Genomic DNA, 17,967 nt, shown 5'->3' with positions numbered 1-17,967 from the left:
CAAGCATATAACTCGCTAGCTACATTATATTATATATGTTTTCAATTTCAATATAACTCGCTAGCTACATTATATTATATATGTTTTCAATTTCAATATAACTCGCTGATTATATTGTACGATCAGTCCTAAAATTTTTAGGAATAATAATAATTATAAGAGGACACTTAAGTATTATGTTCAAAAATATTTATGGTGAAATACTATAACAAGGTACACAGTATAGTATAATACTCGTCAAGTTGTTGTTAATATACTTTAGTTCGTATAACTGTTTCGGTGAACATGAAACCCAAAGTAAACCCCTAAAGTATATTTATTTTATATAAATTAATTATTTGGAAAATTTCTCTTTAAAAAAATCGATTCTGGCGGTTGTAAGTACAATAAAAATGATTTATTTTATTTTTTGTTTTAAGGTAAATAAATCAATAAACTACGTCACTTGTGGATATGACATAAATTATACAAAATAATAACTATTGTATTTTTCTATCAAAGTTAATTTAAAAAAAAAAAATAATATAATCCAGTTACTCAGTTATAGAATTAATATATTGTATTTTAAATAGATTAGATGAATATTATACATTAAAAATAAATATATTTTATATAAATATATGTATATAATATATATATATATATTTTTAAGAGCTAGTTCATAAGATTGAAAATTAATTAATTATTGTTGGGGTTTTGTTTGTTTAATATAATATGTCTGATGTATATAATTAAAGCATACTAAATTAATTAAATATTAAGTCCCTCCTAGTCAAGAATAAATAATAGGTAATAAACTTAATCAAGAGATTTTAAGTATAAATTAATTATAATAAAATATTTTTTTCCTATAATTCTGTTAGTTTCTTATAAATTTATTCATATTTTATAAAATAATTTGTTTGTATTTTAGATAATTTAATAATTATTGTTCAGCTCTTTCATTTAGTTAATAACAAATCTGGTTAAAATAAATCATTATTTGAAGTGGGAAAAATAATTATTCCAAGGCATCAATTTAAGCGGTTATGGCCATTTTATCTAAAATATGTTCAGCAATTTTCAATAACAAAAATGTAATTTTAACATTCCATTAATATATTTACCACCAAAAACATACAGAATTATAATGTTTCTATTTTATTTTATATAACAAATACAATTCGATACAAATATTCATTACTTATATTATATTATATTTTAATGTATAAATAATAATAAAAATTGCATGATATCCGATATCCATATTATATGTAAATAGTGATAAATGGTTATCATATTTATACATTATTATTTTGATAGATAATATGCAGTAATCGGATATGATTTTGTACGTTGTTATAATTTTCCTATTTTTAATATTGATGATTTTTAGGTTGTAGTGCTGAATAAATAGCGGTAAACGAAAAAAATATTAATACACCATACATATTTACCATAGTAAAAAAACTTCAAATAATATGTCCATTGTTTTTTTTTCAATTTTAATAGGAGAAATTGTAGTACACGCCTTATACATGTGTATGATAATAGAATGTTATGCTCATCGTTTTCAGTCCATAACTCATTAGTTAAAATACCATTGTAGTGTTGTACGTCGTCTGTACTCATTGAGATGGACACAAACGATGCGATCTTGTATGATTTAAAAATATTAGGTTCAAACACATTTTTTCCCTAAAAAAGTCATAAACACCTATTTGTTATATCCAATAATCGTTTATGTCTATAGTACATTCAGTCCTATTTTATATGCTATGAATTTTAAATAATCAAAAAATATAACCTTTATAAATAAAAGAAGTACGAAATTCGTTTATCTGAGAGCTGTATCTTATGTGCTGATTAAAAATGCACAGCAATCTACATAAAGACGGTGTGAACAAGTGTATGGACTATAAATGTTATGTATTTGTATTTATATGCATTCCAATAGAACCATATTACTTACAAGTTCCAGTAAAATTATACAAATCAAACAAACTAAAAAATTTATAAATTTTAATTTTTTTTTTTCTGTGTCTTAAACTCATATGGTGTTGAACGTTTCAAATAAGTTCACTACATTGTAATGGACATAATAATTATGTGTAACAAATAGACTTTAGAATATGTTGACAGTATTGTTTGGACCAAAGTCAAAATTGGACTAAACAAATGGTGGAGTAAATTAAAATCGGACCTTACTCAAGTCTGCCAACCCCATGTTTACCTTAGGTAGTTCCGCATAAGTTGTGTACTCTTTAATACTAACAAGATGTATCCTATGTGCGCGCGCGTGCGCGTTTGGAATTCCCCGAGGCTTTTCTATATATATATATTATATTGTATCGTCGCGAATCGTCGCGGCTTTCTTTTTGGCGGTATTCGGGCCAAAAGCATTCGTCTTTGTTAGGAAATACCGCCATTGTTCGGTTGGCGCCCGTATGTTTTCCTACAGGCGGCGGTACCCTCATTCGTTCTTATATATATTCTATATAATATCTCCCTTGTTCAGTGGTGGCCGTCATATTTCAACCCCAAAGTTACCCTTGTCCAGATGGGATAAAAAAAAACACACACCCACACACTCGCGTGTATATATATATCCTCCGCTCTGGTCAAATTTATCCGACCCGAAGCCGATTTCTGGATTTCTAGACCGCTCTGCGGGCAGTGCGGGGACCCCCGGCGTACACCTGTTCACGCAACTATATACGCAATGCATGCTACACACGCGAATAATATACGGACACACAACCCTCCCAGATTGATCGCGATTTAATGGACCGATATTACAGTTACACGTCACGCTCCGTGTCGGTGAGATTCACAATTGCGAAAAATTCCCGATAACGAATCAGTAAAATATTGCAATTTAACCGCACTGACATGCAATAGTCGCTGTACCGAAATACCATATGAAGTGCGTAAATTATTACCATCGTCGTTCTTGTGATTTGTAGTCGTACTGCTACAACACAGGTATATATTATGATGTGTTTCGTATTTATCATATTATAGTAATTATTATGAATAATGATTTTGCGGAACGCATAGTTTGATGATAATATTATACCATTTGGTATATACATTTATAAATGTATATTATACGGTACAATGGAAATAATAATAATGATAATAATGCGTTAGACTTTTGAATTACAACCACGGCCAATTAAGAATTATTTTCACAGAATGTAATTGTGTGCGCTTAAATTAACCAAAATGGTTTTACCTCTACAGTAGTAGGTATTATATTAATTTAAAAATCACTTACAGTTTGCTTACAACGAATACGTATTTTGACTATTGTTATAACGATAAAGCCGAGTAATTTTGTTGTAACAACATATACCTATTATATTTTTATACTTGCAAACGACATACAAACTTTAAACATTATCACAGCGATATTATTGTGACTTATTATTGCGTTCGAGAAATAACTATATTTTAAAACAAATACATTTTAAATAGTTGTATGAATATAGAAAATAGTTGGTAGAAAATAATTTGAGAATAATAATAGCTAAATGTTTATAAGAATAATAGTAAATATATAAAATAAAAATACAATATAATATGATTTATGTTTAGATAAATATTAAATACTCGTTTTTATTTATTTGTCATTATTCACAAATTTTCCATGATAATATTATGATGAATTTCGTTGCTTAATATTATAAAACTGCGTACGAATTCGTTATTATTAACTCCCAGACATAATTATGTTCGAAAATCTCATTTTATACTGCCAAACGTTGTATGCGAATTTATATTTTATTAAAACGTAACAATCCAATATTTTATTAAATCGAAGTACCGTGGAAAAATGTCTATTCACCTCGTTCAAGCATACGGTAAAATTATTAAAACGAGACGAAATGTTTTAATAAACGTCGTGATAACGTCAACGTCCTATAATAACACTGCATGGACGAAGTCACAGTACCTACATAAGCGACGGGTCATAAAATATTTATTATATAGTGTGTTTTTATGACGCCATTTAGAAACGAATATTTTCTATACTACATAATACATGTACAGTGTACACATATGATATAATATTTATCTTATAATTATTTATATCGAACTGTGGTGTTACAATAATACTATATGCGATATTAAGTGTGCAATTTTTATTAGCCACCTTTAATTGATCATCACGACCGATAACCACTCTATAACAATGTATTAGTGTATACTATAATACTGTAATAGAACTCGTGTCACGGTGAAAACGAACCGCCGCCGTTAAAATATATAATATTATATGGCTTATTGTAGACAATACTATAAACGAGAGCGTCGTAAAAGCGCACCGAAAGCTTTAAAATACTATAAATAATACGGAATGTCTATTTTTATTTTTAATACGAGAATAATAACGTAATATATCGCAGTATCAATGATAATATACCGAATGGCCACAGTATTAAAACGTTTTTTAGAATAGGCGCATGTAAGGGTTTCTTCTCACCCCCCTGCCCAGCTCATCAGCCCATTAAGTCGTTGTCGTATCGCATTTTTAACACACGTACAACAAACTCACAACGTTTGCCAAACAGTGTTTGTGCTCATGACGTGGGCGCAGCGAGCTTATTGATTTTGTGACGTAAAAATTTCACAGAAAGTATATCGTATAAGTAGTAGTTTAAACAAGAATATATATATATATATGATGGGTATACCTACGCGATATGGGGGAGGTGCGATGTTTGCACAGTTCGGTCCACATTATCCGTTGTCCGTCGACAATTTAACCGTGGACTGAAGTCTCTTGTTTGGCTCCTCGGGGGCCCCAGTCGTCCCTAAATCAATTACAGACGCTTCTTCGATCCGCATAGTAGTCGCCACCGAGCGCACTCTCTCGCTCATCGGCATCTCCGTCCGCCACGAATTTGCGCGCGCATGTTTACTCAACCGAATTGATAATGGTGTGCGCGGTACCTAATGGTGTACGATAATATAAGTGGTATAGCCACCGTTTATGCAGTATATACCTACATGTGCGAAAAAGTAAGGATGAATAGCGTGCGGTTCAAGGAGACCGTGGTTACATATTCCCAACCTGCACGATGCACTGTTCCCATTGGAGGAAGTACAGCAGTATCAGTCATTTATCTGTAAAAATAAATTTCTTTACTTTCCGATTCAGATGCCCATTATCAGATACAATTTTTCCAAATACCTATATACCCTTATTCAATGCATGGGCATCCCCAATGTGTGTGTGGGGGAGGGAAGACGGGACATTTGCCTCCCCTTTAACAATGCTATTTCCAAAGCAATTGGTAAAAATCCCAATAAGAAATAAGCTTCTAAAAATAGGTCTACCTATGTATTCAGATAAAAAAAATTTGCTTCCCCCCTAGAAAAATGTCTGTAGACGACCATGATTCAATGCACGTTGTAATCGTAGGGATATACGATATTTTTATCTTATTATTATAATAAGTACGGTAATATGTATGGTATAGTATATCGTTACTAGCCATTTTACAAGATATTTTTTTTTTTTATCTAATAAGTAGACATTTTTGACTGGACTTTGAAAATGGTAATTTACTTACCATGTTTGTGTCAATACATGTACCAACGGTAAACTAAATAATTGTTGTAAATAAAAAATGCGTTTAATTCGTAAATACATAATATAAAGACTGATGAATGACCGAAATAAAACGTGCGGGTGCTTGTTAAACTCATGTATATATAGTAAATATACTTATAATAGTGCACCCGTCAATCCACTTAGCTTTTCCACGTGACAGTTTTAATAAAAACCATAAAATTAGGGTATTATAATAAATTATAATGTAATAATAATAAATTGAAGTATCGAAAGTCACTTTTTATTATTGCTGGTCCGAAAATAGTTTTTCTCATCGGCAGGTTTTTATAATTTATAAATAATTCACAATAACTGTGTATTTTAAAATTTGTTTTGTTATTAATAGGTCATAGGCACACATTTTGAAGCGACAAAAATATAAATTATTGATTCACGTAACTGTTTAATAATTTATAAAAACGACTTATTAATTATTTTTTTTATTTACTATATTGCTATAATATTATTATTATTATTTATTGTATGACCACAGGACGTAACCAAAATATACATCATATACATATATATATATATATATCGATAGATTAAGAGACTCAATTTTGCTCTGTTTTAATTAGTGGTAAGTGGGGGGAGGCTAAACAACCCCGCGTAGTTCAATCTATTCTCGCTCGTACGGTATATAATTGGCGTTCGCGAGCGTGCGCAATTATATGCAGTATAGTACGTTTTGCAAATATAATTCGTGTATATATACTATACATATAAAATTACAGCTGCGTCGGTGTAGCCCGGGAACTTGGTCACACGGACTCGGTCTCTGTTCGCGGGTAATTGATACAAATGGTTTCGGCAACGCGTGACAAATCCCCTGCACGCCGCCGCCGCCGCCTCTGCCACCGATCGTTTTCGTCCTTGTGCCACCCGTGCGCAGAGTGTTTGCAATGACGACTGCAACTATACAACGATACGTGGCAACGTGTAAAGCTCGCAAAACGCCTCACGCACGACGGTTTTAAATTCGACGAGAGAGAGTGTGTGTGCGCGCGACACTCCTCCCGTTGAGTCCGCCGAATACTGTGTGACTGGTGGGTGAGTGGGTAGAATACTGCTGCTGTTGCTGATCGTGTTATAGCGGTCCGCGTGTGCGTCTATCTCTCGCCCAAGCTGATTGATGATGCGAATTGCAGACACACAGACTCGCGTGTGTCCTTTTCGTTCTCTCTCTCTCTCCATTCCTGCGATCCATCGGTTTACCTCGTATTTTTCATCGCGTTCCGAGGAATTGATTCCCATATAATTCACCCCCGAATTTTATATATACTCGCCGCAAACCACCCGCACACATATGTATAATATATAGCTCGACACGAATCCTATCTATAGCCGTTTCACACGATAAGAGTGAGATGAATGCTAAATTCGGCGTTCGCATAGTCACATCATTCGGTTGCAATCGGCTCACCAAATAATATGTACGAATAATCTCAAAACCCGATTAGCCTGCAATACGAATGTTTCATCAGTTTTTCCTTAATTTCATGCTACAGCGTATATATTGAATTGTACCGCGTTTTGATACGTTTCTTACAGTCGATTGAAATCGTCCGAAAGATAATGATTCGAAAACGGATTTACTCTAAGGCGTGAAACTGACCTGCGCAGACCGCATTGTTATATTACTTTACTTTTGTGATTGACGTGTAGATATTACAAAAATCTAGTATAACATCTCCCGAAATCCTACCTCCGGAATTATTTACCATGTTGCGGCGTATCCGCGTCGTTTAATACTCGTGTCGTAAATATACTCTCTAATAACTGGTACGATCGCGCTTGAATAACATTTCCATTCCGGTTCGGTATACGGAAGCAAAGCCATTTTATTCAGCAAGTCGTAAGTTCTCCCTTATTCTTTCTACTCAAAACATTATGCTGTATATCATCTGTAAATAAATTATAAACTATTTGGCTAATCGATATTTTTAAAAATTATAAATTTTCAATAGTTTTTTAAAATGGTTAAAAATCATTACTAATATTACGACATGTCACTATTATTGCTATATTGATATATATTTTTATGTAGTTATTCGTCTAGTTAATGTTATACATTACAATATTAATAAATAATTAATATAATATTTCCAAAAACATTTGAGTGTAATGTCGTGTTTATTTTTAAGATAATCACCCTTTACATTCCTGTTAAAAATAACAAATTTCACTTAATATGATCATGTCAATTTAAAAACTAATCAACTTTTATAAAATAAATTATTTAATACTAATATGATCAATATTGTGAATAGTATCTTTTTATACATTATTTTTATTGCATGAAACATTTTCAAATGTGATAAAAAATCAGTAGTTTATCATAAGAGTTATTTTTAAACAGTAATTTTGGTACTCAACTTTGGTAAACTTATTTAAACAAAATATACGATAATAATATACAATATAAAATAGTTATTTCACGACGTACTATTTATTATCGTTAACTTAAGAAACGTTTTTTTTTAAGTCTATAACATTAAAATGTTATTCTGTATATTTTTATTTTATAGATCATCAAAAATACTCGTAAAACATTGTCACTAAATCTTATCAAGTTTATTAGTTTTTTCAGAAGTATAATAAATATAACGTCTTTCAACTCTCTTTTTTTTAATATAATATATTGTTTCAGCTAATCATTTGAAATTCAAACGTGCCATTGCCATTTGAGTTTTAATAATTAATGATGATTGAAAATAGGAATTATTAAAATCACTATTCCTAATTATGTTACATGTATATCTAAAATATATGTATAGGTATACTATATAAAATACAAACTAATTACACTAGTGTTTTAGCGTAGGTAAATATTTACTAAAAAAACAAGACTATATTCATAGGTATCGACGTTACAAGAAAATTAATTTACACATAGTGAAATTCGATTAAATTTTCATTCAGCGACGTAAAATTATACGTCGTTACAAATGTATCGGGATAATTTTCATACATATTTGAATAGGTTATGATTTTATAACAATATCATAACAAACTATAATATTGTTATATTTATGAAATGTAGCGTTGTTCCCATGATTTTATTAGTCTTGATAATTTATATTAATGTCACAACAATAATGCTGGTGGCGTTGTGCCATGTTATTGTTTGCGAGTCACTAATTGAAAAATCCGTGTTAAAAAACTGCCGAATAGTCAATAAATGCGAACGATAGGTGGTTTTATAAAAGATGTTTATAGTAGTTATTAAATAAAATCCCGCTGTGAACTTATTAGTTCCTGCTGATTTCGTTCTTTGTAGTCGGACGGTAGGAATTCTACACGGTCCAAGATACGTCGCGATTGCTGGGTTAGCAATTCAATATTATATAGCAAACACCACTAACAAGGAACAATAATGGGGATTCGTGGGCTGCAACCTTCGAAACTATCTAAAACTCAGCGTCACGAAGACCGAATTCGTGACGATGGGCACTTCCAAATGAGATATCTCGTCAATCACTCTGGTTAGAAATTTATACAACGTCCGTGTATGTATATATAAGCTATATATATATATATATATATATATATATATACATAAGAAGTATTCAGCAACAAAGGTCTGAGATGGTCTATATTATATAGCTTTATATAATTATAAGACGATTTGAACAACGTTCGTTACGATAAAATTTAAATCTATTAAGTTAGCGTACACAGAACAAGGATAAAGGATATAATATTTTACCCTCCACTCCGAATTTCGTTCACTGCCTATTAGAATATAATACGAAATATACGACGATGAATAATTTAATTTTACGTAAAACCTCGTGTCATTTGATAATACGTGTTAAATGTTTTTATGTTAATCAATAAATTATGTTAAATGTACTAACGTATTAATATTATGACACATTGATATCAAATTACTCGTGATAAACATAATAAATTATTATAAATGTTCGCACGTATTTGTGTATAATTTTCATCTAATTGTACCGCATTTAATTAAATTATCCTTAATAACAGCGTACATGACTACTAAGTGACAATAGCTGGTAGGTATATTATGTGAATGTATATACCCAATGTAGGTAATGTGTATAGATATTTTGATCAATGTAAAATATTAATACTTTTCATCGATATGTTTTCTTCACGTCAACGATTTCCGAATTAAAAACTAAATATTTACTTTTAACTCTCAATCTTCCACGTACAATTATTGTCAAGTATTTTGCATTCCAATTTATCATCATACAAATTTAATTATAATTTATATTTTTATCTATGCTATTTTTTTTTATGTTCCACATACATCACATCCATCATGCCATGTTACTATACACGGTGATCCATTAACGAGTAGTAAGTGATTGTTTTTCGAAAAATTTAACATTGAATCTTTTAATCATAATAATTACGGTCCAGTAATATTTCCTTACAATACAAAGACTTACATTGTAATAGTTTTGGTTCATCAACACGAAATAGTAAGCATAAACTTCTTTTTATGTTTTTAATTGTCCAATTAATATTATTTTACATTTTACGAACATTATATAAAACATATTTTTGTTGAAAATTCTAACACATTGATAAAAGGCTATTTTAATCATTATTTGATAGCAATCACTTTTTAGTAATGTGTGATTGAAATTTAAAATATAAAGACAACTCTTAACTTTTTATTTATATATATATATATATATATATTAAATGTATATTCGTAATTACTTCACAATCCAGATGTTCCCTACAAATAACAAATAAATATATAACTCTGCAGTAATCAAAGTTTACTCGATATATTAGGTTATGTCTAGTATGTACAAGTCAATACAAATAGACATATTTTTTTTTCTTATTTAAATGTGCAAAATACGTATTTATGCATTTTGAAAATGATAATAATAAATACTTATAATGATCGGAAAGTTTATTGTATAACAAATCGTAAGTATGTGTATTGTGTATGTTTGTACAATACAGTTAAATTATAGCTAAACTTTTATTCGGCTGATTTTGCACTTTACAGTTTTTTTTCTTTTATTTTAGAATTATATGACAACTAAAGAATCCTCATAAAATTTAATACTTTATATATTTTTTTAAATAATCTCTAAAACATGCCAGAGAAATAACATTACCTTACTTGTACGCTATGAAATCAATAAAATTACATAAAACGTACCTAGTTATTCACGTTTCTCAACTAACAAGGGAAAATATTCAATAAGTATAATAACCTAAAACCTTGAAATATCGCTGTAAATGTAAATTTTAAACAACCCCTTACTATATTATTCGTATGTTGGCCTCGTTTGGTCCGTGTACTGATGATAATTTAAAAATATTCAATTAACTAATTATCAAATAAGCACACATGGTACAGACAAAGTAGGATAAATTACGTAATGCTGTGCAGTGTTCCAATATTTCTATGTACAAAATAGAACGAAGTTTATAATTTAATTTTGGTCGAAATATATTTTCATTCATAAGTAATTGTGTTTTTAATACAAAAAAAATTGACTGTACCTGAATAATTTTGGACAATATTATTGACAAACTCACTATTCATTCTTTCAAAAATGAAATAAATAAATGTATTATATTTTAATTTATATAATTGTGTACTATACACGTTTAAAATAATATGCCATTGATAAATAAAATTGAAAACAGTTTTACATCAGTTTATAAAGAATCTCATTTTATCGATATTTAATTTTCTACTCGTGGTTTTTGATTGCCATTAATTATAATGTAATTTATATAATATTTAATTTATTAGGTGGTTTATACTATTTATACTGTCTTAAAAACTGATAAAAGATAACTAAAAATATAATGCAAATTAAATAAATTCTATAAAATTGTCTAAAATTAAATTTTGGTGTGTAATAAAGTCAATTAATAAATAATGGATAAAATATACGTAAATACTGTATATTTTGCCATGTTGTTTGAAGTAATAAACGAAAAATCACCCATTACAATTTATTGTATTGATTTACATTAAAACTTATGATATTATAAAGTACTTATGTACTCGAAATATTATTAAATTAGAGAGACAATTAATTAATATTGAAATCTCATTAAACCATAATTGGGTAGTACCTCTGGACTATAAATAATATATAGGGTCTAAACACTAAACGTTTTAATATTATATAATATAATAATAATGTAATTTCACTCATAGTTATAAATAATACCCTTCATTGTAAAAGTATTCATAGTTTTTAGTAAATCAAAAGAAATTAATTGTATATTGAATTTTTGATCTTAGATAAAATATAAGCCAATAACATAATACAAGGCTTTTTCAAAATGTTGATAATTTAATATATATTTTTTTTAATTTTTAATTATCCAGTTACTAATTTAATAGATTTATGAAATAACTTCAAAAAATAATATTAGTTATTGTGATTTACATCATAATAATCTTAACTAATTATGAATCGTTCATTCTTACTATTAAAAGGATCATCATACAAATCATTTAATAGGTAAATAAATTAATTAAAACAGTAAGTTATTTTATTTTTAAATTGTTATAGAGATATTAATATTAAGCAGGTGCATTGTACATACAGGATTAACTATGTATATACTATGATAACTATAGATAACTAAGTATATTTATTAAGGTTAAAGTAAACAAAAGAAAAAAAAACAAATACTTTTTTCATAAACTCAAAATATTATATTTATATAACAACTTTAAAGATCATATGCAAATATTAACATTAAAATATAAACGTTTATTAAGTAATTAATGCAACTTTAAGTTGCGTCAAAGAAATAAAAAACATCAAACATCAATTAATTACATTACGAGTGGAGAGGAAGTAGGTTCTAACAAAATAATTACTAAATTATAAACAAAATCGCATTGTTAATATTATCTACCTGATAAAATATATAATATAGCGACATTAAGATGAGTTGCCTTTATAGAAAAAAAAAAAATTACATTCCTTGTCCTTGGCGTTTATTATTTTTGTGCTAAAATAATTAGAATTTTTGTAAATTAAGCTCAGAAAAAACAATTTAACTATTAATATCATTATTCTTTTTTTTATTATTATTAATAATATATATTATACCACAATGACTAAAATGAGTGCATTCTGCTCACAGTAAGATTATTATAACAACTCATTAGTTTATATATATATTTCAACATTATTTAGGAATAATATAATATGACCATACGAGAAACTAATAATTCGATAATGATATAGTTATTATTTCTTTAAAACCTGTATGATTATTTTATTATCTATAAATCTATTATAAGTATCTGGTTTATTCATTATTATTGTATGATTTATTTTATACTATTTTTTGACATTTCTGAAACACAGAGTAGGTTATACAATATTTCCAGCACACGCCTTTCCCCAGACCGATCTAACAATCGTATTATTATCATTACATCTCAATAGATGTTTATCTCTCAACACTCACTTTTTCAATGTTTAACTCTAACTAATTAACTCATAAAAAGATGTCAAACTATTTATCGCCAAAAATTATCATCGGGATCCAACTAGGTATGATAGTCATATTCAATGACTATCTTACATTAATAAATTGATTATGTTTAATGATCCTTGTTAGTTTTTTATGATGTATGTTTTTATATATATATTATACAATTAATTTTTCCGAATTGTTTTTTATTAGAATATTGTACATATAGGTATATGTGTATAGCATAAACATTAAACAATGCAGTAAATCGAGGTTAAATAATTTTTAAATGCCAGCGATTCCGATGAAGATGTAGGACAAGGGGAAAAATAATTATGCATCATTATAATATAATGTTCTATTTCTAGGTACATGAAGTCTTTGACATAGTATAATGTTATCCTAGCAAACAATTTGTATAATGTATGTGCTATGTGACGCATATATTATATTATATTGTATAATAAAAAAAAAAAACCTCTAGGAAATACCAAAGTATATAATAATAATACGAAATACAATGTTTATGCAGTAGCAAAAGGGATTGATTATGTTTTTGGAGAGGATCGAGTCAATCCTGGGGGATTTTATGTGGGACCCCTGCCTGCAGACCTGAGTAGCCCCGCAGCGCTCCACGCCCCTAACGGCAGAACGATGGATGGGATAAAATTGGTTTCGTTTACCCTATAGACGAAAATAATAACCATTCATGCCATAATTTGTGTTCACAGGGTGTTCGTACCAGAGTCATGGGGGAAATGACAAGAACGGCGCTGGCGGCAGCGGGCGTGACGTCAACGCCGTGAAACCGGACGCCAACCAATACTCTGGGCCGCAATTCGACCCGGAAACGCCCAGGAACGTGACGGCGCTGGAGGGAAAATCTGCGTATTTGACATGCAAAGTCAAGAATTTGGATAACAAAACGGTAAGCGATTCAATTTGATTTTATCCGACGCGTAATACCGTATTCTGCAGTCGATTGTAAATCGCATAGATATCTTAAGACTTAAACTTGAATAAACTTCAATGATAATTAAATTTAATATAATCATATATAGGTAGTGTGAAAAAAAAAATAGTTGAACTTACGACAAATAATATAACATAGTGTTATAGTCGATTTATATCACAATATTAGGTGTGTTGATAATTATTATATATTTCATAAAAAATAAACCATCATGTATCCCGGAAATAAACCTATAAGATACTCGAAGTATTGAACAATGCACATACAATTTAATAATAATTATAAATGTATAAGTACAGTATAATATAATATATAATATTACAAACTTATTTATCGATTGAGAACCATGTGTTATTTCTAGAAAATTGTTCCATAAAAACTATAGATCTCCACTGAGTATACGTAAAGTGTAAACATGTCAATTTTTCGTAATCACGACAATCGCAAAAAATTAGAATTTCGAATTAATATTGAACATGTGCGGCTGGGATATCCTACGTAGATTTACGATAACTGAGCAATCACTCATCAGGACCGGGATAATCCGATTACTAAGGTTTAATTTGCAGGAAAAGCTAAAAAAAAAATATTTAGTCACCGTCATACAACCGTTCGCCTTTGGAATTAGTATATTATCGATGCATACAGTAAATATTTTAATTGACATATTGTCGCCATGTTCAAATTAGTAAAGGATACAATTTGTTATATTTTCTCCGGCCCAATTTAAACAGTTGTCAAAATCAATTTATAATAATATCAAGTGTGATGTACCTATTCGAGTATTATTTTTTTTCTATTTGATAATATTGCTGATACAATCTATCAGATGGTAACTAATCAGCCGTCATTATACGGCATTTGTTGTACAAATTCATAAGAACACTCGAAATATTATATTTATCTAAAAAAATTTAATTAAATCTTAAAGGTCGATCTATAAGTGCAATTGGAAAATTAATAATATATGTTATTAGATTACACGTTCCTAACCTAAACAGTTGAATATAGAATTGTCAGATGTGAGATTTGACTCAAGTATGTTTTATTTATGCTCTTTTGTGTAGGTATATTTATCGTATGTGAATAAAAAATTATATATTGTAACAATAGTAGGACCCTTTAAGAAAAAAATAAAAATAAGGATTTACATGAAACTTTGGAACTAAGAAAAGTCGAAGAACCGAGGCTATCAATATATGAAAGGAAAACGCTAAAAAAAAATACATTGACTAGTCTTTGAAAGTAAAACTAACAAATTAAGAAAATTGCACAATTATGAACTAAAAATTAAATTTTAAAGACCTGACATAGTTAAACAGATTTCAAAAATATAAAAAAGCTTAATGAATTTTCAACTACAAAATGACTTGTAATACTTAAAAAAAAATCTAAAAATTCAGTTGTCTATAAATAGATCAAAAAAGCCAGAATATTTTGAAAATTTAACCATAAATAAATAACGCTAATATAAAAATTTGGTGAAAATTTCAAGTATTTACAATGATTAGTTTTTGAGTAACAACAATAATTTTTTGAAAACTGATTTTGTGTAAAAATTCCCGTTTCTCCATCTCTTTTTTTTTTGTTTTTCCCGATTTCAATAAACCTTCGAAACAAATTATAATTACAAAATGCCATTATTTATTAATTGTATTTTGTAAATAAATTATGTAAGATTAACGATGTTTCTGTGTTATTCATGACGATTTAATTATTAACATTATAATACTACAACCAAATTGAAATCTCACGTACAATATAGTGCTATGAACTTATGTTAGTAAAACTCAGGATTATATTATATAATAAAATAATTTCAATGGCGTCCAACAAGTATAAAAGTTAGAACTCCGTTGAAAACTTAAATGTTCTATATATGTTTGCAGGTTTTCTATGATAAATATTTTATTGAGTTATATAATTGTTCCGATGTTTTCCTTTAAAAATGCATGTATGCAATACATTACATTGTTTTATACAATTTGTATAGCTATACACAAGTACCAGAGGAAGAGATAATTATATTTAGGTATAGGTATGGGTATTTATAAAAAGTAAAATAAATTGTTTCTTTAAATCGAAAAGATTATTGTTTTTTAAATAATAATGTGTAATATTTATTTAGCTACTTTATTTTATTAAATTAAAAATTATAAAGACCATTAACAACTAAAAGTTTGATTATATTTAATATGATAAATAATATATACGTAATTTATGTATATTAATATAAATTAATATATTCATACAAATAATCTATTTTCTTTTAAATATATATATATAAATTTAAAAGTAAATAGATTATTTTTGTTAAATTATTATAAATTAATTTTAATAAAATGAACCAATATATTAAAACTATGAAAATAATTATTTTTATCTTCCGATAAACTTGAGAATTAATCCAGGAGATAATTATGAGTTATTATTTAATATATTTGAAAAAAGTAAAAACTGAATGGTCGTCTATAGAGATAATTAAAACAAATAATCTGTAAGGAAAATAATTATGAGTATTTGATTTTAACATAATTATCTAGACAATATTTTAATAAACAATTAGTATTTTATAGCTATTTAATTGAACCTTTCTATCTAACTGATAAGTTAATAAAAATTTCAATTGTGAAAAACAATCTATCTCATCGCAATTAAATAAATCCAATACGTGAACGAATGAATTTCAATTAAACTCTATTCGAGATTATTTATTTTCAGTTATTATACAAAATCATTTTCGTAGCGTTGCTCAGCCTTTAATAACATTTAATAATTTATTTGGTTCAAGTCGAATATGTCAAAATATAAGCCAAATAAAAATTACCAGGCATCTATAAAATATGTAAAGTGTAGTGCATTTTCAGTATTTAATCAGACAAATTATTATGATATAACCCTGCTAATATATACTCGTTTAATATTGTACGTGGAATTTGTTTAACGAAAAATTTAATCCGTGAAATTAGTTTTTTGTTTACACTTAGTAAAATGAATATGCGAATGACGTATACGTGTGATTACGATCTCTAATTATCTGCTCCATCATACTACTCAAACTGCATGTATATGTTTTTGAATACAAAGGTTCTCGCGTTTGTTCGGACTACACGTGGTCGCCGAAAGAAGCGAAAGAAAACAAATAATATCGTTTGTGTAAAGCACGTTTTGCTTTAGAGGTATTGGTCGGGGGGGGGGGGACAATGCGTAACGTAAGGAATGCCATTTCGCTCAGACTCTTTTCGACTAGAAAATAAGTGAAAACGTTTGTAACAAAACCATTAGTATCCTATCCGTCAACGGGATAATTCGTAATGAGTTTTTCTACTCCTGTAAAAATACATTAGCGTGTAGAGCGGAATAGACAAACAACAGAACGTCGTAAAGTCCGACTCCGTACAGCCTATAACGTTGCTAACTCCTGATGACATAATAGTCACGCTTACAATAATTATTAAAATTAATAATTATTATATAAATTATTAATGCCTAGCGCACGCAAAGAATGCAGCACAAGCAGCTCTTCGCCTATATTATTATAATGCTAATAGGTTTATAATTACGAGATGTATTGCCGTAATTTAATACGGTGTAATTTTCAGGTCTAAATCTATTATAATATTATATAATAGTGACGACCAACAATGGCGTTCGTTGTTTAAGTCCACGAAACCATATATACATATATATTATATATGTGTATTTATAAATACGACAAAATAAACGCACGATAAATAAATTAAAAAAGTCAAGTGGCACTCGGGGACTGCCGCGATAAAGCTATTGCAGTATTACATATTAACACGAAATAAGAAGTTAATAAAATTTAATAAAAAAATATAATAATAATATAATATAATATTATTATATTATTATATTATTTTTATTATTATACTGTATATCGTCGCTGAAACTGCAACACCGCATATCTCAAGAT

General features: G+C 28.4%; 1 protein-coding gene across 2 annotated transcripts in view; it reads left to right on the top strand.

The window, feature by feature from the left end:
• The window catches only part of LOC114122329 (zwei Ig domain protein zig-8-like), a 356,252-nt gene that overhangs the window by 244,140 nt on the left and 94,145 nt on the right, over positions 1-17,967 (top strand). For both annotated transcript variants that reach the window (XM_050202096.1, XM_050202097.1), the window contains one exon: positions 13,789-13,985. In XM_050202096.1, the coding sequence (XP_050058053.1) occupies positions 13,789-13,985 (197 nt within the window). The remainder of the gene's footprint in view (positions 1-13,788; positions 13,986-17,967) is intronic.

The sequence above is a fragment of the Aphis gossypii genome, chromosome 2, assembly GCF_020184175.1.
Source record: "Aphis gossypii isolate Hap1 chromosome 2, ASM2018417v2, whole genome shotgun sequence".
Taxonomy (NCBI): domain Eukaryota; kingdom Metazoa; phylum Arthropoda; class Insecta; order Hemiptera; family Aphididae; genus Aphis; species Aphis gossypii.
Note: the sequence above shows the minus strand (reverse complement) of the source record. Positions and strands in the feature narration are given on the sequence as shown.